We start from the raw sequence: 14,544 nt of genomic DNA, 5'->3' as shown, positions 1-14,544 counted from the left end.
GCTTGGTTGAAAGCAACAATTGAGCCAAAACCTCTCCCTATTGTTAGTCTGTTCATCAGCCATGATTATAGCAACAGATCGCCACATGTACAAGCTCCGCTTCCTAAACAATCAGTTCTCCTAACAGTCGAAACACAGAACAACTTAAATCCTTTTCATTACATTTTTAGTCTGGATCACAACAAGATGAACCAAGACCATTTGAAACGACCAGGGCTGCATCCGACAGAATTAAAACGTATCCTACGTACACTCAGAATGCAACAACAACACACTAATTTAATGAAATACACAACCATAAATTGTTACATCTACATGTGATTTAATAATTCAGCAGTGAGACTGATTAGCTTTTTAAGTATTTCACATACTCTGCATTTTTATCTCATATTTTCTTCCTGTTTTAATTGTCTTATTTTTTATGCCTGCCAGGAATGTGATGATTAGTCATCTGCTACCAACTTCACCCACTTTACATAAACAGACATAAGATGAGTCAGAAAACCTGGGTTAACTGATCAAATTGATAACAAGTAGCATGCCACTTGGTGATTTCTACATTTGACTTGAAGATACACTGGATTTGTTAAACTTGCTTCATAAAAACAGGTTTTAGATTCACCTGAGGAAAAACACAAAATATTCCTGGTGATCTTCAGCGATAAACATATAAAAACCAAGACAGCAGGACTGAGACACCCACCTCCACAATCATCTTTAGCTGAACTTCTAAAGCAAACAAATGTTCTCACTTAAACCCATAAATCTATTTGTGTGCATTTCTTATATTCAAAATGGAATCGAACTCATTTTTCTGAGAAGACACGCCCACTAAAATCTACCAAACAAATCCTTCCCCACTATGAGTGGTCGTGTTTGGTGTCCTGAATGAAAACAAGTTTGAGAAAAGCTGAAACTTCTAATCACCTGCAGCAACTGCAGGGAATGCTTTACTCAGAAACCAGACATCCAGGAGTGTTACTGGGGGTTTCACCGTTGCAGAATGGGCAATAGAAAGTTGATAGAGGAAAGGAAGGAAGGATTTACTGTCAAACAACATTGTGTAATTCAGGGAGGCTTGGTGTTTTCTCAGGTACCATAAAAGCCTAACTGGTGTTATCTTTGCAAGATACACCAGTCTATATCAGCTCAATACTGAAAGTGTTGCTGCATATGAGTGCAACAGTCAGAGAATGGACACAGAAGACCAACAAAGACCTGTATGACCAGTTTGGAAAACCGCCATGGCTTTTATTAAGCAACAGCTCTTGTCCACTTTGGCAGAGTTGGTTGATGAGGATCTAAGGACTTTTCAATTTTATCTGTACAGTAATGAAGTGGAAGGATTTGAGCGTATTCCAAAGTCTTGGGCTTATGGTCTGGACAGGGAGCGGACTGTGGATCTGACGGTGCAGACTTATGGCTACAAAGGAGCTGTTAGTGTTACAGTGGGAATACTAAGGAAGATGAGCTTCAACTTGTTTGCTGACGAGTTAGAGGAAAAGTGTAAAGAAGGTAAAGGAAGTTGTAAAAGGAAAAAACTTGACTCTCGATTGTTTGTTAGAGACGGGTCACTTAACTGTTTTTGTCCTTGTTTCTTCATCAGTTACAAGCAGTCAAGAAGGAAAAGGTAAGATGATAAACAAACCACCAACGCATACAAACACACACAGACACACACACACACACACACACACACACACACACACAAGCACACGCAGACATTTACTAAGTAGGACCAAATTAACTTTGATCCTCAGTTAATGAAACCTGAATGGAAATAAAGAACTACAAATAACAAGAATGAAAACTCCTGGGCATCTAATTTTTTTTTTTTTTTTTTTAAAAGTCTAATTTCCACAATTTGGAAATCTACAATCATATTTCCTCAGTTCATGAGTTTAAAACCATATAGCTTTTTTTTTGTTCTCAGAAGAAAAATATTTAATTTTGATTTTAATCAACAGAAGTTTTTCCATGGTTGATAAAGACGTTTTTAGCCATGTCTAGTGGCCATCAGTTTTGCCACTAGATGGATTTGAACTGAGCAATTCCTATGAATGAGATCTGACAAACTTAAAATGGGAACATACCTCTGCTTTCTGTTACTATCATCTCCTGCAGATCCACATCCCTCTGTTGTGCTTTTGTTGGTGTTTTTTTTTTTTTGTTTGTTTTGGTGGCGAACTAGACACAAAGACCTGCTTTGAGCTGTAACAAAACTAAGTTATATGTTGATTTCCTGATGAAACGGCAATTTGTGCATCTTTTCAGATATTTATCCTTTTTGGTGCTTTGTTCTTGTGGTAAAATGAGTTGTTTCGCTTCCTCCTATCTCTACCTAACTTTCAGCTAGTCAGCATTTTACAAAATGTTGCTTCAGCTCCAAGGACTGTGTGTTATTGGGTTTTGGAGGACTGGATGTCTGTCTGTCTGTCTGCACTGGGAAAAACACAGTCTGAGGTTGACATTGCCAAACTGGTGACTCTGTGAGGGTATGGAAAGCTTTTTTAGTTTACAAAGGTTTAAACCCAGAAAATCATTACAACATGGACAAAACAGACTTTAAAAGAATCTGTATTTAATGTGACTACATGTATTTTAAAAAATATTTTTTTTCATTGTGGGTTGATGTGTCATGGACCTTTACTGTCATGTCTTCCTTCTGGTTTTAAAGTGTTGGTCCAAACCTTTGCTTGTAAGCTGAAGCCTGCCAAATGTTATTCAGTGACAATGGTTCACTTCAACTTCCTCTTCTGGTAGAATTAGGATAATTACTAAAATAAACACTAAAGTATATATTTATTCTTTGACTGATTCATTTATTTATTTTTGTTGTTGCAGAATCTGAAAACAATGCAACCCAAGAAGGCCTGAACTCCATGTCAAAGGAAGAGTACCAAATTATTTATAAAGGGAATGCAAAAGGAAATGACATTATCTACTTTAAGCACATCTACACAAAGCTGCATGTGACTGAAGGAGCCTGGAAAAGCTTTATCAAGGAACATGAGGTCATTCAACAGAAGGGAAAGCATGAGGCGACAGAAAAAACACCTGAGGAAGCTGGTGACACATTTAAAGCCAATCCCAACAAAGAAAAGCAAATCAGAACTATGACTGTCCAGGGCATACCTACCGGAGAAACCATTTGCTGACCCTGAGCTGTTGTGTGAACCGAATTCATGTTGTGAGATGGAGAACAAACAGAAAGATCTTGTAGACGTGATGCAAAGCCTCCAGCGCTGGAACTAAGTGATCCACATACAGACTCACATTCAACTGAAGGAGAAAAAGTCTGTTTCCCCTGCTGGACCACATAAACCAGTTGTTAAAGCAAACTAAACCTGTGTTGTTTGATGTGCATGGAGGATTCTGTTTTGGTCCAAGTCCCTCAGTTGTTTAATATTTTGAAAAAAAGAAAAGAAAAGAAACCTTTTCAGTTTTTCTAATAACACTTGTGTCAACTTTCTGTTTCTGGTTTCTCCACTCAAGGCAGTGAAGGATTTGTGACCCCCTAATCCTTCACCATTCTAAATATAGATTAAGAAATGTTTTGTATTGAGAAGAAAACCAGAATACCATCACATCTGTGTTGAGGCAGTGTCAGGTTACCTTTCTATGTCTAAAAACATCCATCTTCTATCTTGGTGTGTGCGCGTGATGATGGTAGTGAACACTAGTTGTATTCTTATTGTGTTCTTAAAAGAGTGCATCTGCTGATATTATGTTTATTTAATGAGTTTTCTTTACTTTCTCATGTGTCTTTTAAAGTTGAATGCAACTCATGAATGTATTTGTATGTATGTAATGTATGTATGTAAATGTTCAGATTGTACTGAAGTACAATAATTATTAAACCAATATGGATAGTGTGACACTGGCCTAACATTGTGGTTTAATTGTAAATTCCAGTATATTGCAGGACAATGACAAATAAATATGATTCAGAGTCACAAAGCCACTTACTTGCCTCTAATGATGCATTTTTGTTTCTAATGTAACCAGGGTGGAAGAAGGCATTTTGACCCAGACCTGCCCAGATACAATCATACACACCATCCATATTTTTTTTCCCTTTGAATGCGTATATCAAATAATCACAAAAGCATTGCAATGGTTTAGCTGTAATCAGTTTCAGTAAATAAAACACTTCTAAAAATGTCATTTATGAATAAAAGAACAGTCTACACTCCAGCAGAATAATGGATTTTAGAGGAGCATTCATTCTATTGTGTTTGAGAGAGAAAAAACAAAACATACGTGAGAAATGACAGATCAGATAACATCTCTCACAGTAGGTAAGCCATTTTTGTAGATGTTATGTCAGGCTCAGTAATAGATGAATTTACATACTTTCATTGTCTAATCATGCATTCTCTGCACTTCCTCTCAGTTTTCTTTCAGTCTTCTTTTCAGTAGATACTTCTCCTGCACAGGGTCAAAAGTGGTTTTAAAATCTGATTGGGTTAGCCCCCATGCAGATTAAAAACAGAGCTACTGTGCTGCTCAGTGTGTTTCATGGACTGGTGGTCATTAAATAAATCCCTTTACTGACTTTATTTTGGACGTATTAGTAACACAAATACGTCCAAGTGGTGTTTACAAAACTGATCTGACCAGCTCAGTGTTGGTTGGGCAGCAGATCTACAAGTTTTATTGCCTGTAAATAAAATAATAATGTTTATAACAGAACATCATCCTACCGGGAAATACTTTTTATAAATGATGTAATTTCCAAGAGGGTTTCAGTAAGTACACACATAGTTATACACATCATTTCTAATAACCTTTGACACTCTAAAGCTTTGAAATATGACATGTGGGAACTGTGTCAATGATTACCAGAAAAGCTTGTTAGGTGTAATAGGTGCTATGTACCCCTAGCATTTTGATCAAGATTAAGCAGGCTGCACCTTTAAATGACAACTAATCTTTTCAAAAGCAGAAAACAAACGATGGAACTTTTCAGTCGTATAACATCAAGCTGTTTTTTCATTTCTCCATTCTTATCTGATCAAAACAGAATAAAAAGAAGAGCTTCATTCCATAGATCAATGTTTAACTTGACCATTATGGCTTTCACACACACCTAACTCCATATTTGGTGAACTAGTTGAACTTGTTCGTCAATGCAAACAAACGGACTCACATATAATGCTGATAGCAGCAGCGCGATAGTATTTACTGTAAACTACAGGGTTGTGCAATGCACGTACGTAGCAGCCATGGTTTCTGTGTGATGAGTGGGCAAGATAATGACGGTCACTGCAGAGGATGTCAACTCAAAACTGAAAGTATCTCTTCATAAGGAACCTTGTAACAGTCCGATGATGGACACAGAAGAAGAACGAAGACCTTGATCACATGAAACTCTCAGAAAATGGATGTGGCTTTCGTTAAAAAGCAGCTCTTTTATACTTTAGAAGAGCTAATTGGTAAAGACCTCAGGACTTTTCAGTTTTTTCTTTACAGTAATGAAGTTGAAGGATTCAAGCGTATTCCAAAGTCTCGGGCTCATGGTCTGGACAAAGAGGGAACCGTGGATTTGATGGTGCAGACTTATGGCTATGAAGGTGCTGTTAATGTTTCTTTGGGAATACTACGGCAGATGGACTTTAATCAGTTGGCTAATGAATTAGAGGAAAAGTGTAAAGCAGGTAAAAGAAACCCAAAAGGACAAAGCTTGACTGTTTAGACTATTTGTAAGCCATAACATGTTGCTCAAGTAACAGCTGTGTTATGTCTTTATTTCTTTATCAGTTACAAGCAATCAAGCAGGCAAAGGTAAAACAATAAAAGAAACCCACATACATAGTCATGCTAGCAAGTTCAAGCTGATCCATGAGCGGACATATTTAAGTGCAAACGTTTTTCTTTGTTTCTCACAGAAACTGACCTGCATAAAATCAGAGAGCGCCTTCAAGCCACACTGAAAGAGAAGTACCAAAACATTTATGAGGGGAATGCTGATGAAGGGGACACTATATACCTGAAAAAAATCTACACTGAGCTGCATGTGATTGAGGGAGCCTGGGGAGGTTTCAGTGAAGAACATGAGGTTGTACAACAGAGGACCAAGCATGTGGGAACTGAAGAACCTCCCATTAATGCCAGTGATATCTTCAAACCTAAGCCCAATAAAGAGAAGCGAATCAGAACGGTGCTTACACAGGGTGTACCTGGAATGGGAAAAACTGTGTGTGTACAGAAGTTTACTCTAAGTTGGGCAGAAGGAGAGGAAAACCAGGACGTCACTTTCCTCTTTCCGCTTCCTTTCAGAGAACTGAATCCCATCAAAGACGAAAAAGACTACACTCTGATGCAGCTGCTACATCAGTTCTTCCCTGAGATAAAAAGTCTTGAGAAACTGGGAGCAGAACACAAAATCCTCTTCATTTTTGATGGCCTTGACGAAACTCTACTCCCCTTGGACTTTAAACACAACAAAGTCTTGAGAGACCAGACGGAGCCAGCATCGCTTGATGTGTTGATTACAAACCTCATCACAGGAAATCTGCTCGGCAACGCGCTTATCTGGATCACCTCCAGGCCGCCTGCAGTCAGGAAGATCACAAGAAAATACATTGACCAGTGGACTGAAGTGAAGGGCTTTGCCAATGGCCAGTGGGAGGAATACTTTAAGAAGCGGTTTAGCAATAATAACCTCTCTACCAGGATTATCAACCATGTGAAGTCATCAAGAAGCCTTTACATCATGTGTCAAATACCAGTTTTCTGTTCAATCACTGCCACTGTGATGAAGAAAATGCTACGAGACAAGGCTGCAGGAAACATGCCCAACACCCTGACTGAGATGTATGTTCATCTCCTTCTTTGTCAGACTGACAAAATGGTTGAGGGACACTACCCATTGAAAAGCAACAATTTTGTTTTGAAGCTTGCAGAGCTAGCCTTTTGCCAGCAGGAAAAAGGCAAACAGATTTTCTACGAGGCTGACTTGAAAGAGTGTGGCATGGATGAAGATGAGGCAACCATCTACTCAGGAGTTTGCACAGAGGTCTTCATAATGGAAGGAAAGGGGAGACGAAAAGTCTTTAGCTTTGTACATTTGACTGTTCAGGAGTTTCTGGCAGCTCTGTATGCCCACCACTCGTACATGGTCAACAAGGACAATGTTTTTCTGGGTAAGATGAGAAGGATGTCCACAAAATTGGCCCCAAAGTCCACATTCAACTTCCACAAGACCGCCATTGAGAAAGCCATGGACAGCCCAGATGGCAAATGGGATCTCTTCCTTCGCTTCCTTCTAGGGCTGTCACTGAAGTCCAACCAAGAGCTCCTTTGCAGAGTACTGAACAAAGATGCAGAAGGAGAGGAGGATGTGGTAAAAACCATCCAATTTATCAAGGAGAAGATCAATGAAGAACCTGAATCCAAGCTAAACTTGTTTCACTGTCTCAGTGAGCTCAGAGAGGAATCTCTTGTGCAAGAGATTCAGAGCCTTGTGAGCTCTAAAAGACTCACAGCCAAAACGCTGTCTCCAGTCCAATGGTCTGCTCTAACTTTTGAGCTGATGACATCAGAAGCAGTTGAGAAAGAGTTTGACCTCAAGAAGTACATCAGATCAGAAGAGGGAGTCATAAAGCTGCTGAATGTCATCACTTCCTCCTCATGTGCTCTGTAAGTGTACCCACATGATGGCGGCCTTGCATCACTTCCTCACAAAGATATTACATTTCTATGTGTATATGATAAAATAATAGAAATCTGTTACTTATTTAATCTTGTTTTAGGCTAAATTGCTGCAACCTCACTAAAAACTGCTGTGAATGGCTAGCCTCCACACTGAGCTCGCCGTCCTCTCGTCTAACAGCTTTAGACCTGGGGGAAAACAACCTGAAAGATTCAGGGGTGAAGCTTCTTGCTGCTGGTTTAATGAATCCACACTGCAAACTGAAAAGTCTAAGGTCTGGTCTGAAGTTTCTTTTTAATCTTATAATCTTTTTTTATTTTTTTAACTTAAAAAAAGATATTTCTCTTTAAAGTTTTATGACTCCTTTGGGTTTATTGCTATTTGTGCAGTTCACTTTCTACGTAGACTGCCAAGAACTGCAAGCTGTTGGGAAGGGAAACAGAGTTCTCCGTTTCTTTTTTCAGATTACATAAATGTAACCTAAATGGAGGCTGTGGTGAGGCCCTGGCTGTTGCAGTCAGCACAGATTCAACACGACTAACAGACTTGCACCTGAGTGCTAATGACTTCCAGGAAGCTGGACTAAAGGCTCTGAGTGTGGGACTGAGTAGCCACTGCTGCAAACTGGAAACACTGAGGTTTGACATGGTTCTTTCTGACAGGCCAAATGTCATCACTCTTAGTTACGTTTGATGTTTTACAAAATAATATGATTATAGCAAATGCTTTTTTTTTTTTTTTTTTTTTTTACAGGTTGGATCAATGCAAACTGGGCGAAAGCAGTTGTGCAGATTTGGCTTCAGTCTTAAAGTCGGGCTCAAGTAAACTGAAAATTCTTGACCTGAGTAACAACAACTTGAAGGATTCTGGTGTATCTCTGCTTGGACCTGGACTGAAGAGTCCATTCTGTAAACTTGAATCACTCAAGTAAATTTAACTTTTGTAAAACTGTTCTGATTATTCAGAGGAATACCTTAGCTGGTTTGTGATTCAGGTTTTGGTTTATATAAGCAGCGAATAAGAAAGAATGAATGGGAGTGGTAAATATCTAAAAATACCATTAGAGAGAGCATTTTTGCAAATTACATTTGACTTGACAAAAATGACTCATCACCTGTCCATCACCTGGCCCAGCAAATAATAAACCATGAGAAATTATAAAATATATATTAGCTCACATATTCTCAGAAATAAAACAATGATACTCTTGTGGATGTCCTCAGTATTTTTTCCTAGAAGCTAACAACTTCCACTGAATTATAACCACAGGCAATGAAGCCTCGGCCAGTAAAATTCACTGAATGGTTTATTTGCTTCAAACCTGTTAATAAAAAAATAAAAAAAATCATTTGCATTTCTTTCTTTCTTTTTATTTATTTATTTTTTTTCCAAATTAGGCTACCAGTTTTCATTTTGGATTTGCTGATTAATGGAGACTTAAATATGACTAAATGTAAATCATAATGAAGAAAACATCCCTGAATCTGACCTGGAACACTGTCTTTATTAAAAGTCTGCTTTAATTCTGAATTTATCAATTATTAAACTTATAGCACAAAAAGAATTTCAACGTACCTGACAGACACAAATATTAGCACAATTAGTACAATAAGTAAATCATTATAAAATATAAAGTGGACCTAGTAATAGGAAAATATCTAGATGTGTAAGATGATTTACTTTTAGCTGTTAGCAAATGTCACGTCTGCTATTTAGTGTTTTCCTGATGTAAATGGACAGAAAATAGATCGATATAACAGCAGTGAATGAAATGACAACTTTCTGCATGTTAAAACAAAAATACACGGACGGTGGACAGTACCGCACGTCACCGTAAAAAGTAGCAGTTTTCTACAAAATAGCTATTGAACACCAAACCACAATGTTAGCAGTAAGCTAATGAACATTGCTGATCTAGATCAGCCAAAACCAGCTGGTGACCAAAGCAATTCTGTAATGATAATTATTTTAGCAATGATGACAGATGCATCACATAAATGAACCTTGAGCCCTACAATGTGTTATATCGGTGTGTTTTTAATATACAATATGCTGCTTCATTTGATAAATTTGCTTAATTGTCAGACTGAGTTGGTGTGGCCTGACTCAGAAGTCCTGTCCTCCTATTGGCTCTGCTCTCGGCTGTGAATCTGAATCTGCAAAACTCAAAACACTGGACCTGAGTGGAAATAATCTGCAAGGTCCAGGCTTCGAACAGCTTTGCTCTGGACTCAAGAGTCCGCACTGCCAACTGGAGACACTAAGGTGAAGCAACTCAGACTTAGTGAAGACAACATTTACTGCACAGTGATTTCAGTTGCTTGATTATAGTTTAGCTAGTATGTGTCATTTGCAGCTTATTTAATATATGAGAACAAATGTTTCAATCACTTCCTTGCAGATTAAATGAGTGCAATCTCGAGAAATGCTGTGCTGATTTTGCCTCAGTCTTAAGCTCGGACAGCTCACAGCTGAAGGAGCTTGATCTGAGTGGGAATGACCTACAGGACTTGGAAGTGAAGCTGCTTTCGGCTGGGTTGGAAAATCAAAACTGTAAACTGGGGAGATTAAGGTTTGGCATTGACACCTAGAACTACTAAAGATCATTAGTGTTTCCACAAAACACAAATAACATGCAATAACATGTTCCTCAATGATATGTGATTTGATTTATTGGTGACAATATGCAGGCTGTCATTCTGTGGAGTCACTCAGCAGGGCAGCATTTACTTGGCTTCAGCACTGAACTCCAACCCTTCCTCCTTGAAGCTGTTGGATCTGAGCTACAACTACCTGCAAGAATCTGGAGAGAAACTGATCTCTGCTCATTTAGACAGTCCAGACTGTAAACTGGAACAGCTCAGGTAAAACATGCTGCATTCACTGCCCAATATCCGCATTGGAATAGTATAGAAAAAACTCAAGACTTGTGTGCATTAAAATGACTGAAATACTGTACTTCAATACTGTGTAATGTTTTAAATAAATATTCTTTTAGATATGCAGCTTCTTTTGTTGTTCAAAATTTTACTGAATGATGAAGTTCCCTGAAGAGGATTTATTTTGTTGTAATTCCCAATAATCTGACAAAGTGGGGAATCCTGCATTCATGATAAACACTAAGATGTGACAGTAAGAAAAGGATGATAAATGCCCTGTGTTACATAGACTTGGATTAAAGGAAAATAAAAGGTTTATAAGACTACAAAAATTGAATGACAAGTGTATGGAACTCTTCGTGCAAGAATGTCTACTTGGGATTTATGTGTAATATCCTCTCCACAGTTTGGAGCATAATGCAGAGTGTTTCTTGAGATCAACACTGAAAAACTGTAAGTAAAGATGTTCTCTTACAGTCTTCAATCTACCAAAAAAAAAAAATTGATGTTTCATAATTTCATAAAAGATTTTGAGAAAGAGTATAGAGTATTCTTTTTCTTCAGAGTATTTCATGTGTTTATCTTTATTTTTTGTGTATAATAGGCCTGCTAACAGGCCAAAGAAAGTCATTCTCTCCCTCATGACACTATTAATCTTTCTATAATTACTTATTTAGAGTCAGAATTTTCCCTTCTATATTTATTATGTTTTTATAAATTAGCACATTGTGTGGCATGTGGAAGCATTGTGCTTCACAAAATAAACAAGTTGACTGGTCATAAAAGTTAGGGCCTTAAGAAACAGCAAAAATGTACCATTTGAGATAACTTTTTTTTTTTAACCCTCATTTAACTCCCAATAAACCTCCTAAATGGCGCTTTGCATAGGTTAATGGGCACTGTATGGACTTTGAATGCCCAGGAGACTTGTTTGTACATTAATAATAAAATGTTGGGTCCCAAGAACCCCCTTTGCAATAATCCAAAATGTCTTTATTGGAGTTGGGTGTGCTGCAATAGGAAAACATGCCAATGCCAAGGTAATATGTGCATAACATTTTTCTTTAGAGGAAAAAAACAGATTATTGAATAAACACAGCATGACCCCCTGAGTTTTTTTTTTTCTATTATGTGAATTAATGTCCTACAGATCTGGATTAAAAATAGACAAAAGACAGTAGAATGTTGATTTGACTTTAATTTGTATTTGCCTTTTCTCTTTCTACCAAATGATCTGGAAAAACTACATGACAATTTATGTCACATAGTTTTTCTCTTAGGGAGAATTTAACTTATATTGAGTGAGTGCATCATTGAGAAACAAAGTGTGTGTATATGTGTGTTTTATCCTTATCCTTCTATCCTTAGAGCTAATTTGAAATAATGCATCTCATTTTTCCTTAGTTTTCTGGGGGATACCTGAAGACATAACTCTGCCTTTGGTCTTTGTAGGCATTTTAACATCCTATCAGTTAAAATCTAGATTTGAAGGTTATTATTATAATGTGGACCAGAAAGTAGTTCTTGTGTTGGAACTGTGATCCTTTTACTATTTGTCCCTAAAAGTCACAATTTATTCAGGAATTATCTCAACAATCAAAGAAGCAATCTTAAAAGATTATATTTATCACGTTTCTGCTTTGCACAGATGCATGTTCACTGACATTCAACGCAAACACAGCTGCCACATCGCTTTTTCTGCACGAAGGGGGGAAACAGGTGACGTGGGTCAGGGAGAGACAGCAGTACCCCAACCATCCCGAGAGGTTCGAGAGCGTCTCCCAGGTTCTCTGCAGCCAAGGCCTAACCCAGCGTCACTACTGGGAAGTGGAGTGGTGTGGGTGCTGGGTGGACATCGGTGTCGCAATGAGGGGAATCTCTCGCAGGGCCAGTTCCCATATCTGTGGGTTTGGCTACACTGAGAAGTCCTGGAGTCTGTACTGTTCAGAGGATCACTACATGGCTCAGCACAATAACCATAGTAAGGATATAACTGTAACTCCACCTTGCTTTCACAAGGTTGGAGTCTATCTGGATTGGCCGGGCGGTACCCTGTCCTTCTTTAGTGTGTCCCTTTGGAGCCTCAGACACATCCACACATTCTACGACAACTTCACGGAGCCTCTCTACCCTGGCTTCGGCATGGAAAAGGATGACTGCTCAGTAATTATTTGTACTGTAGCACCCACTGATTCAAATCATTGAGAAGTACTTGCTGATTTTTGATAAAAGAAGCTAACATGGAAAAATTATTCCTATTTAAATTGACATATCTTTATTTTGTTATGAAATCGCACAACAGAAAGGCTAACAAAATATTTTTAAAAGTAAACTAAAATAAGAACCTGCAAAGAAGTCCCTCTGCTTTACTCCATGCCAACTTTAAATCCCTTATTGCTGAAAATTTTCCACGGAAAAGGCCTTCACATAAATGCAGAGCCATTTTGGCAACTACTTTCCTTTTACTGTCCAGCCTAAGTATCTCCAGACCATTTCACATGAACTTATTTTGGCTGATATAGAGCCCAAATCCTTTATCATTCTGCTTCTTAGTAAAATACACTAGCCTACGCTGTGTGTCATTATTCCACTAAAAAGTATAATAAAGTAAAAAGTGGGCACGGACCTCCTGGATGGGGATACTTCCACAATTACAGCAGCTTTTACAATGAAATTCCTAAAATAGACAAATAAATCAAATAATTAAGATGTATGGCTCTTATTTTTATTATTTTAGAAGGATCTTAAATGATGTTAAATGAGATAAAGTATGTATTTGACGGGTATATTAGGTCTTCGTTTTCCTGCACAATACAAAGGCTGCTGTGGTTTTTAACTAATACATTTTGATTGTATCTGAAAACTACTGTTGTGACGTTAAATCTTGCTTTTATACAAAATAATGTGGGGAAATGAAATAAAACATGGCGTTAATGAAAAACTCTCTCAAGGTTTTATTATAGAATGATTGGTCTGGAGCCAGACATATAACACTGTGCAACAATGTGTGCAGGTATATGACTAAAACTGAACACTGTGGTGAGAATTTTGAAAATAAAATATCTACAACACTAAATGCAAATATTGTCAGTGTTTATGAAAAGAAGATCCATTGGTTATGAAGCAAGCATGTCTGTTTGCAGAGTGGTGGACAGAAATACAGTGCACAAGCTTCACTGGTAAAGATACAAACAGGGGTGGGGTTAAACTTTGAGTAAAAATAGTAAAAAAAGAACCTGCCCTAGCGTAATCAGAATATTACAGGAACTTGGACCAAAACTCATCTTATTCTTATGATAAAGTATGACCTGCAAAATAACTCAGATTATCTGATTATCCAAAACAAAATATCCACCACCTGTCTTTCCAGCTGGTAGAATACCAGCTGCTTTTGGGTTTACAACTGTGAGAAATAATTTATTTTATTCATGTATGAGTATATTATCTTAAAGTTGTTGAGATATATAATGTTAACTTGCGACCAAAAATGTGGAGACAGGTGGAGTTTAGAATACAGTTCATCCATCCATCTATACTGTTTATTCCAGTCCAGGGTTGTATCTGAGAGCTGGAGCCTGTCCCAGCAGTTACTCTGTGAGAGGTAGGGATAAGCCTGAATAGGTTACCAGTCTACACAACACAAAGACACAAACAGTTGCTCACTCCTAGCGAGAACTTAGATTGATCAATTAACCTAAGATGCAGCATTTATGTATAATTGATATCACTAATATAGTATATAACTAGCCCTGCGATGGACTGGCGAGCTGTCCAGGGTGTACCCTACCTTTCACCCAAAGACTGCTGGGATAGACTCCAGATTCCCCGCGACCCTTAATTGGACTAAGCGGTTAAGAAAATGAATGAGGAAATATTGTATAACTAATATAATATTATAGTGATATTATAATATAATATCACCTCATACTTTTAAACACTGCTAGTTATTTATAAACTATAAACTACTATATTTATTAACTTCTTTATTGTCCTTTAAAAATCTTATTA

At 37.7% G+C, this 14,544-nt stretch overlaps 1 protein-coding gene across 1 annotated transcript; it reads left to right on the top strand.

The window, feature by feature from the left end:
* Positions 1 to 1,244: 1,244 nt before the first annotated feature.
* On the top strand, positions 1,245 to 12,741 carry LOC306773370 (NACHT, LRR and PYD domains-containing protein 3-like; the record flags this gene model as incomplete). The annotated part of the gene is made up of 14 exons (XM_079263158.1): positions 1,245 to 1,515; positions 1,607 to 1,630; positions 2,845 to 2,896; positions 5,476 to 5,660; positions 5,764 to 5,787; positions 5,892 to 7,644; positions 7,758 to 7,931; positions 8,122 to 8,295; positions 8,411 to 8,584; positions 9,743 to 9,922; positions 10,059 to 10,229; positions 10,348 to 10,521; positions 10,943 to 10,989; positions 12,185 to 12,741. 14 exons carry the CDS (start codon positions 1,245 to 1,247, stop codon positions 12,739 to 12,741), a joined length of 3,960 nt encoding a protein of 1,319 aa, XP_079119284.1.
* Between the last annotated feature and the right edge of the window lie 1,803 nt (positions 12,742 to 14,544).

This window comes from Telmatherina bonti, assembly GCF_933228915.1.
Source record: "Telmatherina bonti genome assembly, chromosome: 23".
Lineage (NCBI taxonomy): Eukaryota > Metazoa > Chordata > Actinopteri > Atheriniformes > Telmatherinidae > Telmatherina > Telmatherina bonti.
The sequence above is the reverse complement of the archived record's forward strand: the minus strand, read 5'-3'. Positions and strand labels throughout refer to the sequence as shown.